This window comes from Triturus cristatus, chromosome 4_1 (genome assembly GCF_964204655.1).
Source record: "Triturus cristatus chromosome 4_1, aTriCri1.1, whole genome shotgun sequence".
In the NCBI taxonomy this organism is placed as follows: Eukaryota; Metazoa; Chordata; class Amphibia; order Caudata; family Salamandridae; genus Triturus; species Triturus cristatus.
In genome coordinates, this window is record NC_140585.1 from 465061620 (window position 1) to 465077938 (window position 16319).

At 39.8% G+C, this 16319-nt stretch overlaps 1 protein-coding gene across 1 annotated transcript in view; it reads right to left on the minus strand.

Moving 5' to 3' along the window:
* Positions 1-16319, minus strand: part of SLC15A5 (solute carrier family 15 member 5) — a 374719-nt gene that overhangs the window by 205578 nt on the left and 152822 nt on the right. Inside the window, exon 3 of the mRNA XM_085650569.1 lies at positions 11587-11756. Within this exon, the coding sequence (XP_085506695.1) occupies positions 11587-11756 (170 nt within the window). The remainder of the gene's footprint in view (positions 1-11586; positions 11757-16319) is intronic.

Sequence of the window (16319 nt, forward strand, 5' to 3'; positions counted from 1 at the left end):
TACAGATTCAGGCGAGTAGGCCCGAATTCTGTCATCAAGCCTTTTCCTGCCTTCTGCCTCTGAAAGCTCCAGTCTGAGCCCGCATCTGTGACCATGAACTTTGTCTTACTCCCTGCGCGGCTAACGGTGCCTGATCCAGCCTGTCGCCTGCCAAAAACTGTATTTCACCTTCGAGATTATCTCCTTCGCTCCTCATCCGATGCATTCCTGTCTAGTAGTTTAGGTAAACATTCTTCCAGCTCCCGTGCAAAGGGCCAGGCCTCGCTGCCCTCATGCCAATAATTCATAGCCCCGTTACCATGGAATATTCCTACCCCCTCGCATCTAGTGTAGACACTCAGACGCTTGTACACGCACTAACAGTCAATATAGTCAGTATAGAATAAGATTCTATCCTAAGAGACCTCTCTTTTTGGATAACACAGTTCTTTAAACATAGGATATTAGATATGATTTGGGATTAGGTTGACATAACCCCAGACTTCTGTCTCCACATGTAGAGCTAAATGTCAAGTCCCCTTCACCCTCTAGTTGCACGTCAATCACACGTCATGCGGCTGCGCGCGCATCTCTGCCAACTATTTCTGCTGACATTGCAGGATTCTCTTATGGATCCACCCACTTATGACATCACGTATGATGACGTTTATTAAATTACGCCCTCTATTAGTTACGTATGCACCTTTTATCAGCTGTTACGCCTCTTGCATCTGTTTCACTGTAATGTATTTTCTATAAAACTGCCTATCTGTCAATAATATATGTTCCTTCCTTCCTGAACTTTCGTGGTGATGGAATAGAAGGCCCACAATTCGAATTGTCTTCCTTTGTATAGGAATAAAGCATTTTAAAACCTCTAATACCACGGATTCTGCCTCTTATATTTACTGAGTTATTCTTGATAGACTTTACCGCATAAAAAATAGTACCGGTAACGAAATATTTACCACAATGGTAGGAGAGCCTCTGCTGCTTACTCCACTAATTGCCCTTCTTCGTTATCTTTAGTATGTTCCTGCCTCCTGCAGGTGATATGTGGCATTGGCACTCTTACTTGCCAAAAGGAGGGTAGCCAGTTGTTGGGGGCATAGATGGGCACCTACATTCAAGACCTTGATAATAGATTTACCATATTGTAATGAACATTTAACGTTGCATGAAGAACTTTTGCCTGTCCCTTCCAGCCCTCAGAATATCTGGAGTCTGCTCCATACATACCTCCAGATGTATCCTCCTCAGGATGACCAGCCTGCTACAACTCAACCTTTAACATGTAACAAAATCCCTCCTTTTTGACACATTTGGCCATCTTATCTGCAAGTCCCCCACCGATTGCCACCGGCAACTCTGCTTCCTCACCTGGACTTTATACTGTCTACTGTTGATATGTGTGTTGCTGTATGTGGTTGGAGAAGGAGATCATCCTTTGGGGTTTTTGTGCATAGGGACACACACACACTATGATCCTCCATGTAGTGTACTTATAACAGAGTTGCTATTTGCATTTTAACACTGAAACTTTTATAAACAAACACAAAAATAAAGTCCCTCTCTAGTGATGTTCACATAATTGTCTGGTGACAGCTGTCAAGCAAGACCATAAAATGCTATCAAAATCTGTTTGAAATTAAAAAAGGTGCACTGAGGTCATACAGTTTGATAGTCAGTGTCAACAATGAGCATGTACAGATTGAGTACCCTTAACGTAGCGCACACCTTACTTCAACCAGTCCTAGACCTTTGCTTTTAAGTGGCATGCAGAAGATACACTGAGGCACAGCTCAACTAATAGAGCTGAATGAAACCATTATCTGGGGAAAAGAAAATGACTGTTGAGACCTCCACTCATTCTTGGAGTGCTGATAAATCACCTGTATTGCGAGCCTGCTTTGGAAATACACTTTATGGTTGTGATCCTTTACCCACGGTAAGCCATTCACCTTAGAATGGGCCTGCCTTCTGGTTAAGCGCAATCATTGCCATCACTATTGTATGTTGTTTGAACTCTCAAGCGCTTTTCCGAACTCATTGGTCTATTGGATTTGAGAAGAATAAGGCCTTTGACGAGGCAAATATATTTTTAATCTCCTTATCAGTCTTAGTTACTGGCTTTAGTAATAAATTAGGTGTTCCTATTCCTATAACATTTTGTTGTGAAATTAACATTAAACCTTGAGGAGAGGCTGTCTCATGCTTGTCTGATTATACAAGCTAGTTACTCAACCTAATGTATAATCAATCTGAAATTATGGGGCAATGGAGGACCAAATTAGGTGGGAAGTTCAATAAATCATTTGGTAAGTAATAGCAAATTATGAGGTTTAATGCTGCTCATTTTGAGACATTTCTATTTCACAATTTTGTCTTGTTAAGACCAATTAATACTATCTGGGGAAAGTTTAATCTTATTTGTACAAGTTTAACATCTAAACATAGCAACCAGCAACTAAGACTTGACAAGTAAAAATTTGCAAAAAGACTGAGTGGAACTCTCTATTTAGTAACTTATGATCCATTTTAGGAAGAAACTGTTTTTTTTTGTTGAATCTGAAACTTATAATAATTTCTGTGAAGGGTTTAACAATAAGTGCCCCGGGTTTATTAGCTGAAAAAAAAGTGTAGACTGCTATAAAACCCATCTTTTCTCTTAGTATAATGAAGCTGATTTACTTACAATCAGAATAAGAAGTTTATTCAGGGACCTATATTGCAGCCATTTATTTGTGCATGCATACCATTTCACAATCGATAATGATGCTTCCAATTGTTTTATCTGTGCTCTTATTAAATTAGGCTGCTGAATATCAGTGCATCTTTTATTTCAAAGAATTTCCAGACTGTGAACTCAATTTTGCTATCTTTAAAAATAAGTTCTACCACCAGCCGCTGTGTAACTGGTATCAAAGTAATTTATAGATATGAGCACAGAACCCTTTATGTCTAGGAATAGTCGTAATGCCAGATAGTCCAGATGGGCTTTTTATGACTCTTGGTTGGACTTCTCTATAACATATATACTTAGAACTCAAAAAGCTATGGCGAATGCTCTTTACCCCCTCGTACGTGCTCTTTGTCTAGTCCTTACAGAGTAAAGTGGCCCGTTACCACATATAACCCCCTCACAAAAGTTCTAGTCCTTTTTTTACTTTCAGTTTAACACCTTCCTCCATGACAGCTTTCTTCTGGTTTTCTGCCTACAGAGGAGGTTTGGCATTCTAGGTAAATCCTCTTTCATTATATTTTTAAGTTGTTTCTTACTCACGTACGGCTGGTTCTGTTTATGCTTCTAAGCGCATAGTAGAGGACTGGTGTAGTGAGTCTGATGAAATCCTTGCGTATGTATGAGGCAAGGGAATAGAATGGTTTCAGTGTTCTTCTTCGTACCGTGTGGTCACCCGGTAGTCCTGATTTGTACTGAGTGAGCCTAGTCTGTGTGTCACGCTAATTAGAAAAGTACCAAGGTTGTTTTTTTAGAAACAGTTCTGATCTCACAAGATGAGGGCTGTTCCTATGGTTTCCCTATATAAACAAGCAAGAGCCCAGCCTGGCATCTGACAGCCATTATGGAGTCTGAAAAGTGTGCAGACAGTTGGGATCCAAAGACTTGGCCGGTAGATGCCCTTCAAATCCTTGCCCCAAGGGATTACTCTATGCATTCCCTCGAATTCCATTAATACTCAAGGTCCTCCAAAAATTGCAGTCAGAGAATGTGGAATGGAATCTAATTGCACCCACGCAGACCATGTTTCCTCTGTTAAAATGCATTGCAGGACATCAATTTAGCCAGCTCCCATTGGACCCCTTGCCTTTTAGATTTCCAGTCATGTCTCGCCAGAAACTGTCAAGTTTGCACCTGATGGCATGGAAATTGCAAGGGCGGCATTACAAAAATTTGAATGTGCTACAGAAGTGGCATATGAAATCCAAACTTCTAGAAAAGATTCAACTCTGAAGGTATACTCAAACCATTGGGCTCATTTTGAGGAATTGTGCCTTTCTAGAATGGGGAATCCAGAGTCATGTGATCCATTTCAAATTCTTGAGTTTTTATGAGATGGATTTTTATTGGGTGAAGTTCCAGTTGCCTTAGCAGCACAGTGGAGAGCAATCCGAGCTTTTAGAAACGTTAGGTAGATCTCTCACAGATTACTTCACCTGTGGCTAACTTTTAGAACGTTTTTGATTAAAGAAACTAGTGACACTAGTCCCAGCAGCGGAGTGGGATTTATCAATTCTTCTTAAAACCATGCAAGAAGTGTGATTTGAATCTCTAGAAACAGCCAACATTGCATGGATATCTGGGAAATTACTGTTTCTAATAGCTATACCTTCAGCAACGAGATTGGGAAAAGAATGGTCTCCTTAGTGATTAACTCTATCTAAAGTGCCTTCCAGTCTAAGTTGTCTAAAACGTAATCTAAGGTTCACACCAAGGGAAATTTCATCTAGTTCAAGAATTAATTTTCCAATCAGAGATGAAAATTCAACCAATTCCTTCTAAGTGTCCTTAGATGTGAAAAGAGCATTACACAATTATCCTTACGAAAGGCTTGAGAGAGAACAGTACACTGTTTGTGCCCCATGCAGTGGTTAACAGAGGTAAAAAGGTTACTACAAAGACATTAAGTAGGTGACTTGGCTTCAGCAGATTTAGATACCCTGACACGATTCAGGGACATTCCCTAGAGCAGTGGCTGCTTCATGGGCTGGAGCAGCTGGGGTATCAATTCAAGAAATTTGTAGAGTTGCTACGATGTCCACTCTGAACACTTTCATTTCCCATTATTGTTTGGATTAATGTAATGATGAATCTACTAATCTTGCTATTGGTGTTCAGCAATGAAGTAAATATATGCAAACACATACACGTCTGTATAAACGTCTGGCATGTCAACATTGTGGTCCAGACGTTTGCTTTGGTATATTCTCACTCTGTAATGACTGGGATGAGGGTCATATATGGGGTGGTAATGATATAATTACTTACAATCAACTTTATTACCCGGAGTTCAGATGCTCCTCGTCCCAGACAAATCCCACCCTCCCTCCTGGGTGGCACCAACAATATACTTTCAGTTGATAAGAGGCAGGCAACCATCATTGAGAGAGGGATATTTATACTGGAAGTAAAAAAGGTCTGTAAGTCTTGTGATGGGGCTGTCTGGGTTGTGGGGACACCTCACACTGTAATGAAGGGACGAGGAGCACCTTTACACCGGGTAATGACGTTTGACTGTAACTAATGATCTCATTATCAACTATACCATGTGCTATCAATTTTACAACATCTAAAGGAATATATTTTTAAACAAACAGCCTTTTTGCTGTCTTGACCTGAACATGTTCTGTCTCAGTGTAAAGGACAAACCACTAGACCACTGAAAGGCCAGAGTGAAGAAGAGATGAAACATCATAAAAGTAAGACAAAGTCCACAAAAAGCCAGGAAGAGAGGTCAGGACATATAGCCAACAAGAGGTAATAATACAATGAAACCTCAAAACAACTCAAAAGCTCAGTTTGTAGCGTAGTGGGAAGCTCAAATCCAGTTGCATACCATGATGAAAAGGAGATGGGGATGCACTATTAATCTCCAAATGAATGGGACTCCCAGATTCACACAGTGAACATGGAAACCCCATCCCAAGCTTAGTAGGGAGCACATGGGGATGGCCACACCCAGCCTGCTATTCTAGGAGGATCAGTGAAATTGCATTAATCAACAGAGTCTGACATCAGCATCCATAAGAGAAGCTAGAAGCCCACGTCCCAAGCTCAGTAGAGAGCCAAAAAAGGGCAAGCCCAGCTCTGGTAACACCATCACACTGCTAGACCAGCTTGGATGCCTGGGAATGCATTCTTCCAGCTGAAAATAGAGCACAAACTCAGCAGGGCCCTTTCAAGCCAGCAAAAACACTGACCTAATTCACAGCTGAAGCAAACAGCAAGCAATAAAGGCTAAAACACAGCATACAAGTAAGTCAGAACATCCGTCCAGAGACTACAAACACAAAGGAGACAAACAGGGGATTTCTGGGTATTAAACGCCATTTAAAGCAAACCTGTAGGGGGAGGAATTTGATTATTTTTTTTAATGTAGGCAGCCCAATGCTTGTGTCCAGAGTCTGGACCCACCTCATGATATAAAGACTGGGTCAAGGAAGGGATGAGGCGGCATGTGACACACTTCCCAGCTGATTCTGTTTGGGTTATGGTCCCTCCAACCGAATACAACCAGTAGAGTGAGCACAAAAAATACCAAGAATAAAATACATTTTTGCTAGTCTGATCCTGGGACATTTTTGTCGGAGGCACCAGGATCAGTCTCCATGAGACTTATGGAGACCAGTGGCGGCTCCTCCGCTAAGACGAAAGTGCGTCCCCGATTGAACAAAAGGAAAAATTAAATGAAAATAACTATCGTTATTATTATCATTGTATTTTTCCTATAAGTGTCAGTGGCTCTCGGGCGGGGCAGGGCTGGTGGAGCAGGGAGAAGAATGTTTTCCACTCATGAAGTGCGCGGGACTGCTTGGCCGGCCCTCTTGGGCCAGCCAAACAGTTGTGCGAATTTTGCATGTTCCCCACTAGGCTACATCAGACAGCCTCGTGAGGAACATGCAAAGCCTCACTGTATTGCAGCGTTGTGATTCGCTCAGGGGAGCCTAGTGCTTCCTGCTGCTGGCCTGGAGTCTGCAGGAAGATGACAAAGGATGCAGGACAGGCCGCCAGGTAAGTGTTTTTTTGTTCTTTTTTAGTTTTAAATGTTCCGTCCTTCGCCCAAAACACCACCCAGGTCTGGTAGCAGCTGCTACCGTTTGAGAGTTGTCTGGGTGCAGCGGATAATAGGGAAGAGTGAATAACACACTACCCACCCTGCTGTTTACTTTCAGCCTGCAGGAATCACACTGCATAGTGGTGAGCAGTCTAAATATCGAGTTTTAAATTTCGAACTACAAGTATATCGAGTTGTAAATATCGTAGGTAAAGAATATCGAAGTCAAGAATATCGATGGACAGAATATCGACCCCAAGGTAAGTATTATCGAAGTTAATAATATCGAAGTCATTAATATAGATGTAAGTAATATCGTAATCAAAAATTTCGATGTCAAGAATATCGATATTTTATTAGTGTAATGTATTTAAATATGTATTTTATTTGTATGTTAAAGACTATTGTAATGGATTTTAATACATTTAAAAATAAATGTTTAGAGATTAATATTTATGTAAAATATAATTTAGCGTTTTAGTATCAGAGCGGGTTGTGGGTTTATAGGGGAATAGGGTGGGAAGTAATTTAATTATAATTAATTATTTAATATGTATTGTTTAATTGGTATTTATGATTAATTAATTGTTAATTAATTACTAATTGTTAATTAAATATATTAATTGATTAATTAATTGTTAATTAATTATTAATTGTAAATTATTTTATTAATTGGTTAATTATATAAGTTATAATTAGTTTAATATTAATATTTCTTTATTGGTATTAATTAATTAATTGTTAATTACTAATTAATTGGTGATTTAATTGTATTAAGTGATTAATTGATGATTAAATTAATTATGTGAATTTTTATGTTTAGTGGGTTGTGGGTTTATAGGGGAATAGGGTGGGATGTAATGAAATTCAAATAATTAATGATAATTTTTTGTAATTAATAATAATTAATTGTTAATTATTATTAATTGGTATTTAATTGTTATTAGTACGTTAAATATAGTAAATATAAATAATTTATTATTCCATGTTATTTGTTGTTATTGCTAATTAATGAATTGTTAATTAATAATTAATTTGTGAATAATTGTAATTTGGTAGTTAATATGTATACATTTGTAAATAATAAGTATATTAATTATAAAGAATGTATTATTAATTCTAAATAATAGATAAACTGATATTTAAATGTATTGTGTATTTTGTATGTGTGGTGTGTTGTGTGTTAAAGGGGGAATAGTGTGGGATGTATTTAAAGTTATTTATATAAATATTTATTTTAAATAATTGGTATTTAATAATACATAGTTTGTAAATTAATCATTAATATGATATTTTTTTATAACTAATTATTTAATTGGTTATTATGTTTATAGAATCCCTATGCTATCCAGTGCTTTCCCAACTGTTTTACTATCTGGAGTTGGAATAGTAATTTTTAACCCTACGCTATCCAGCGCTTTCCCTACTGTTTCACTTACTGGAGTGGGAATAGTAATTTGTACCCCTACGCTATCCAGCGTTTTCACTACTGTTGCACTCTCTGGAGTGGGAATAGGTATTTTTACTCCTACGCTATCCAACGCTTTCCCTTCTGTTGGACTCACTGGAGTGGGAATAGTAATTTTTACCCTTACGCTATCCAACGCTTTCCCTACTATTGCACTCTCTGGAGTTAGAATACTAATTTTTACCCCTACGCTATCCAACGCTTTCCCTACTGTTGCACTCTTTGGAGTTGGAATAGTAATTTTTACCCCTACGCTATCCAGCGCTTTCCCTACTGTTTCACTTACTGGAGTGGGAATAGTAATTTGTACCCCTACGCTATCCAACGCTTTCCCTACTGTTGCACTCTCTGGAGTTGGAATAGTAATTTTTACCCCTACGCTATCCAGCGCTTTTCCTACTGTTGCACTCTCTGGAGTTGGAATAGTAATTTTTACCCCTACGCTATCCAGCGCTTTCCCTACTGTTTCACTTACTGGAGTGGGAATAGTAATTTTTACCCCTACGCTATCCAGCGCTTTTCCTACTGTTTCACTTACTGGAGTGGGAATAGTAATTTGTACCCCTACGCTATCCAGCGTTTTCACTACTGTTGCACTCTCTGGAGTGGGAATAGTAATTTTTACCCCTACGCTATCCAACGCTTTCCCTACTGTTGGACTCACTGGAGTGGGAATAGTAATATTTACTCCTACGCTATCCAATGTTTTCCCTACTATTGCACTCTCTGGAGTTGGAATAGTAATTCTTTTCCCTACGCTATCCAACACTTTCCCTACTGTTGCACTCTCTGGAGTGGGAATAGTAATTTTTACCCTTACGCTATCCAACGCTTTCCCTACTATTGCACTCTCTGGAGTTGGAATAGTAATTTTTACCCCTACGCTATCCAACGCTTTCCCTACTGTTGCACTCTTTGGAGTTGGAATAGTAATTTTTACCCCTACGCTATCCAGCGCTTTCCCTACTGTTTCACTTACTGGAGTGGGAATAGTAATTTGTACCCCTACGCTATCCAACGCTTTCCCTACTGTTGCACTCTCTGGAGTTGGAATAGTAATTTTTACCCCTACGCTATCCAACACTTTCCCTACTGTTGCACTCTTTGGAGTTGGAATAGTAATTTTTACCCCTACGCTATCCAACGCTTTCCCTACTGTTGCACTCTTTGGAGTTGGAATAGTAATTTTTACCCCTACGCTATCCAGCGCTTTACCTACTGTTTCACTTACTGGAGTGGGAATAGTAATTTGTACCCCTACGCTATCCAACGCTTTCCCTACTGTTGCACTCTCTGGAGTTGGAATAGTAATTTTTACCCCTACGCTATCCAGCGCTTTTCCTACTGTTGCACTCTCTGGAGTTGGAATAGTAATTCTTTTCCCTACGCTATCCAACACTTTCCCTACTGTTGCACTCTCTGGAGTGGGAATAGTAATTTTTACCCTTACGCTATCCAACACTTTCCCTACTATTGCACTCTCTGGAGTTGGAATAGTAATTTTTACCCCTACGCTATCCAACGCTTTCCCTACTGTTGCACTCTTTGGAGTTGGAATAGTAATTTTTACCCCTACGCTATCCAGCGCTTTCCCTACTGTTTCACTTACTGGAGTGGGAATAGTAATTTGTACCCCTACGCTATCCAACGCTTTCCCTACTGTTGCACTCTCTGGAGTTGGAATAGTAATTTTTACCCCTACGCTTTCCAACGCTTTCCCTACTGGTGCACTCTTTGTAGTTTGAATAGTAATTTTTACCCCTACGCTATCCAACGCTTTCCCTACTGTTGCACTCTTTGGAGTTGGAATAGTAATTTTTACCCCTACGCTATCCAGCGCTTTACCTACTGTTTCACTTACTGGAGTGGGAATAGTAATTTGTACCCCTACGCTATCCAACGCTTTCCCTACTGTTTCACTTACTGGAGTTGGAATAGTAATTTGTACCCCTACGCTATCCAACGCTTTCCCTACTGTTGCACTCTCTGGAGTTGGAATAGTAATTTTTACCCCTACGCTATCCTGCGCTTTTCCTACTGTTGCACTCTCTGGAGTTGGAATAGTAATTTTTACCTTTACGCTATCCAACGCTTTCCCTACTATTGCACTCTCTGGAGTTGGAATAGTAATTTTAACCGTACGCTATCCAACGCTTTCCCTACTGTTGCACTCTTTGGAGTTGGAATAGTAATTTTTACCCCTACGCTATCCAGCGCTTTTCCTACTGTTGCACTCTCTGGAGTTGGAATAGTAATTTTTACCTTTACGCTATCCAACGCTTTCCTTACTATTGCACTCTCTGGAGTTGGAATAGTAATTTTAACCCTACGCTATCCAACGCTTTCCCTACTGTTGCACTCTTTGGAGTTGGAATAGTAATTTTTACCCCTACGGTATCCAACATTTTACTTTCTGTTGTTTTTGTTGGAGTTGGACTAGTAGTTTTATTGTGTCTGATATTTCATATGTTTTGTATTATTTTGGCTATTGTAATATATGATTAATAATAAAAATTATTCACATTAAAAATATTGATTATTATTTGCTATATGTAATTATTAAATATTTATTAATGTTATTATTTTATGTGTATATATGTATTGGTAATTTTTAAAAACATTTAATAATTTATACGTTACAGAAATTATTAGTAAAATTAATTATTAAGTAAGTATATATATTATATATTATATGTATATGTTTAATTAAAGTTTTATTAAATTATATATATTAATTATACATTTTAAATATTATACAATATATTTAATTATGTTTATTTAATTTCTAAGTATAATTTGGTTTATTTTACAAATATTTTTAAAGTTAAAAAAAACCGATATTTTTAATAACGATATTTTTGACATCGATATTTAATTTTCAATATTTTTGTACTTACCATGTTGTAGATAGGATGTCGATATTCTTGACATCGATATTTTTGTTGCGATATATTTGTAGGTCGATTTTCTGTCTGTCGAAATTATGTCATACAACCCTGCATAGTAATACAACATGTCAAAGTGTTAATTTGACTATTTAAACTGTTGACACCATATTTTCTCCCCACCCACCACGGCAAAAGGAATTACGGCTTTCCCACTACAGGGTGGAGTTAAACTTAATTACCCACTTCTGCTTTTTTCAACTTCGTTGACTTCTTTCTGAACCTCTGCGTACATGAGACAATTATTGCCCATCTCAACCCAAGAAGAACCGAAAGATCATTGGTTTTGATTTTGGTTATATTTTCCAGCAGATCTTAGGATCTGTTGTGTCAAAATCTTCAGAAAATTGATATATACAAATGCACCCACACAATACTTTTCAAATAATCAGTTTCTTACCTTTCTTTGGTTGATATATCAAGTCATTTCGCACCATGTGAATGGTAATCAGGGACATGACTACCGACATGAATGGAATGAGAAAGCCGAGGTTTTTGGCCACTGATTGCTGAATATAGGCAATTCCCACAAAGACTACTGCAGAGTTGAGATTCACCAACCAGTTAAACCTATAACAAACAAGCAGACAGAAAACGTACTTCAATAGATGCCCTTAAAAATAATTTTCAATGCACTTAAACTTCCATCTTCAAAAATCTGGTGCAGATTCAATTTCCTACATGATGGCAAGAGCATGAGATACATGGAGGCCGTGGGATTGTGTTACATATATGTCTCTAGTGTTAACTTTTCTCTGTGAAGCTGATGTACTGAATTCTCAACTGGAAATGCTGGTTGACAACTTACAAATGATATATGATAGATCTGTTTGGTACATATTTGCTTTTGGACTCTGCCTTACATAACTCTCCTAGTGGTTAAATCCAAATATCCAAACAAAAGGAGAGTCACCCTTATTGGGCAAAAGAGTCAGGGTTGTTTTAAAACTAAAAAAAACCCGTTAATTTCCTTTTCATGCTATACTCGTGTTTTTATACTTCTTTTTGGGTACATCAATTCAAGATTCAAAGGAGTACACATTCGGGATAGTATGTATTAGCATTAAAACTTTGAAAATGTTAAAAGCAAACTGAAATTCAAAACCACAGTCTCTGTCTCACTATCCTATCCAGGGAATAACATTTATTAAAAAGTATTTGTAAACCACATATTCATCTTAAAAACATAATAAACAAGAATCATGTACGTAAACACAATATTCAAAATTCATAAATCATTTAATTCCACTGCTCTGTATAAAGAGAAAAGTCTGTTGATGCAGCGGTTCGGTGGAAACCAGATCGGTTCACACCAGCTTCTTCAGAAAATACATATTTAAATAATGAACTGATAGTATATGGTCTCCAAGTATATATCCGTGATTTCGGAGGAGCAAGCTGCACTCTAACAATTAGTCATGTCCTGGTCAGCTCTGCCGTGGTATCATGGCCAGGACCGTTTCTCCCTTCTTTGGATTTCCTTGCTTGGAGTAGGATGGTACATCTCCTGTTCTTTAAAAACAAATTTGTTTGGGGCCACGTTATATTTATACACATGTACTTCCGGTTCTACCTTAAACGTCTCATTTTTACAACTTGGTGTATTACATTTCATGCAAAGGGTCAGTTTCCTTGTAGGTGTGACGCTGGGTTAGTTGAAAAGAAAAATCAACTTACCTTCATCTCCGGTCCTATGTCGTGTCTCCTCTCTCTGCTCCTCACAGGAAGCAGGCAGCCTCCTTCTCCTCCCCTAAGCCAAGCACAGCACTGCAATGGCAGCATTGTGATTGGCTGGGACACTGTCCACTCAGGCGTCTATGGGGAGGCCGTTTTCTCAATACAAGCTGCATGCAGCCTACATGGAGAAAACGGGGGAGTGCCTATGACTGGTTTGGTCAGCCCTGGGCCGACAAAACAGTCAGCACCCACAACAGTGGGCAAGCCACTCCTCCGCTGCCTGGAGCAGGACCGCCCACCCGCCCACCCGCCTGCCCCCAACCAAACCCTTCTACTTTCATTCAGTGCGAGAAGCAGAAACATAAAATGGTATTAATAATAGCATTTTATGTTTCTGCTTCTCGCACTGCGACAAAGCAGTGGGGCGACGCTCCTCCGCCTACGTGGAGGAGCCCCCCTTGTCTTTTGTTAAGGTTTTACGCAATGCGTGAACTGTTGGCTCTATGAGAGAGCGGGTGCAAGTATTGATCATGCAAAACATTTGCTTTCAAGTATTGGCAGCAGTTCCCCAAGCCTTATTGGGATATGAATTGGTTTGCCAATTGATACATCACCATTTGTTTTTTATATAAAGATAATTATTTTACTTTATAATAGAATCACATTGCATTTTGCTGTATAATGCTGCATAATGTATTTTTTGACATTCTATTTGTTATTTCGTGCGCTCACACTTTTCTACTCCAACTTTAGTACTCAGGCTATACTCACTTACATTTTGTACAAAGACTTGCGTTCAGAGCGAGCTACACAAAGGGGTGTGATGTAAGGATTTCAAACAACAACACAATATTTTACAGCCTCTAACAATATTTAAGAAAATGAGTACAATTATATTAACCCTTTCGCTGCGGCGGGAATTCCGCCGCAGCGCTGGGGGGGGTTTGGGGGCAGCGCGGTGGCGCGGTGCTCATGACGGAACCACTCCGTCATGAGCCACGGTTCAGCTGTGCTCATGACGGAGTGGTTCCGTCATGACTCCGCCCACTGCGCTAATCGCCGGCACAGGCGGGCAATTAGCGCCGCGTGGGCGGCGCGGCTGCCAACGGCCGCAGCATGGCGGAACCACTCCGTCATGAGCACACGGCGACCGTGGCTCATGACGGAGTGGTTCCGTCATGAGCAGGGAAGGGGTTAACAAAATGTCCAAAAGCGTGAACAATTGAATGTACATGCCACAAGTTACAAATTGAGGTCAAACAGAGGTCAAAGAATGCTTGCAATTTAGAGCCATTAAAACACAGGGAAGACTATGCAAAAAGAAGTTAGATTACTACAATGGGTCTGCCAAACACCTGCATGTTTCTGGGCATTCAACTACTTAGGTAAGCATTCTGTTCCACATCATTCTCCTGTGAGCAGAAACTTAGGCCGTAGTGGTACAATATTATGTGTCAGTAAATACATATGTTTCTACATTTGCATTTTGAGAATAACAACCATACATTTGCACGTGTAAATGAAGGTATTTGTCGGAGCTCAATTTATTTTAAAAAGTGTCAGGGTCTTTGCCTGGAGGCCATTGCAGTTTGCACCAACCATTGCCATAGCCAATGATAGCACCAACACAACTTCTAACCATCACACTCCTACATGTGTGACAATTTAGACTTTTAATATACAATAAACATGACTAATACCTGCCTGTTAAAGGTGTAATGCTGTTTAGATGGTATGAAGTTGTGTTTGGGTTAAAAACGCGCAACAATGTTAGGCAATAGGGTGTAACTGTTACTACGTCACCATTCTCACATTGCAAGCATGCAGATGCATGGCAGGCGAGCCTATAAACCACATCAAGGATATTTGGGAGCAATTTAATATCCCACAACTATCCGTCACTATTTTTTAATATTGACCGAGAGTCCTGAGAATAAAAATCACAACTTGTGGAAAGGAATCTCGAGCCAATTTTATCTTTATTTTCACCTCATGCTGACACACACACAGCCACAAGATCACTACGTCACAAAAACCAGCTCCGATGAAATCAGGTCTTGTAGCACACCCTGGAAGCACTCGGCAACCAGGGTGTGAACCCAATGATGGTAGGTGAGTGAGGGTTCTTTTAAAAACACCTTGTGTTTTCCAAATCAATGATACTTTGGAGAACAATAAATCAAGGTCATGAAAAAGAAATCAACCATATAGGGAGGGGATGCTTTCCATTGTTGTTGAATATAATAAGCCTATAAATGAACAGTTACTTAAATTTCATGTTTATATATTATATACATAACTCACACTGACGGAATAATGGCCTTGAGGGTGAGGCATGTTCAGCAGGCCCTAAACTCCAGCAGAAGACAGACATCCAAAACAGAGTCTTGGGTTAAATTATAGCCAGTACAGTTCTGTCTTCAATTGTCTTCTTTTTACACTTCCAAATAATGCAATAATTCTCTATATATGGTGCAAGGATGGCTGTAGTTTCCTTATGTTGTTCTACACGTTAAGGTCTGTTCTGCACTGCTAAAGACAATTCTTGCCACAAATCACATGCTTCAATGATAATGTATTCCTAGCTCCAGCTATGGAACAGAGTGCAGCTTCTACCACATAAGAATATTCTTGTTACTGAGAAACTGGTTTATATATAGCACCAACAATCGAAAACAGCTATCACAAATAGAAAATTATGCATAAACAGGGCCATAGCCATGGAGGAGGGGGGTGGGGGCAGGCTAGCCCATAGTATAATCTGGTCCTCCTAAATCTGAGGACTTGCACCACTGATGATCCCATGTGCCAGTTCCCTAATCCACCTCTGGAACCCTATGCACCACTGGAGCCACCTCATAAACCTGGACCCCCCTGGTGTATGTCAATCCCCTCTTTAAAGTCCGGTGCCAAATCTCCGGGGGGGGGGGGTGTACTCCTCCCTCAGTACTAGACATCCCATTTCTGCTGCCACCATCTGATCTGGGATCCGCTTTAGCTTCAACTCTCTCATTTTCATCTCATGAGCACAAATCATTTCTCTCTTATCCTGCTTTAACTGGAGATTCACAAGCTCCATTTCAAGCTTCTTTGCTCTTTACCTAACCACCAGCCCCTTCTGAGACAGGCATGGAGTGGGAACACTGCTGCCAACTCTGGAGGGAGCCCTTCCGCCCGTCTGGCTGGCCCGCAGCCCCACAGGCGATGCTGGTTCCTCCAGCCATTCCAGGCACAGACTTTGTTCCTCCTTCTCCTCAACATCACTCCCATCCTCTGTGTGTCTACCAGCCTCCCCGGTTGTCAACCAGGCCCCTGGGCGCTTTTGCAGCTCCTCCCTTCCAGTGAGATCTTTAAAGGAATACGTGGCACCCCCTGAAGAACTTTTTGAGCTGAGACATTAACCTCTCCTGCTCAAATACTAACTCTGCAGGTACCGTTGATGGCTCACCAGATCAA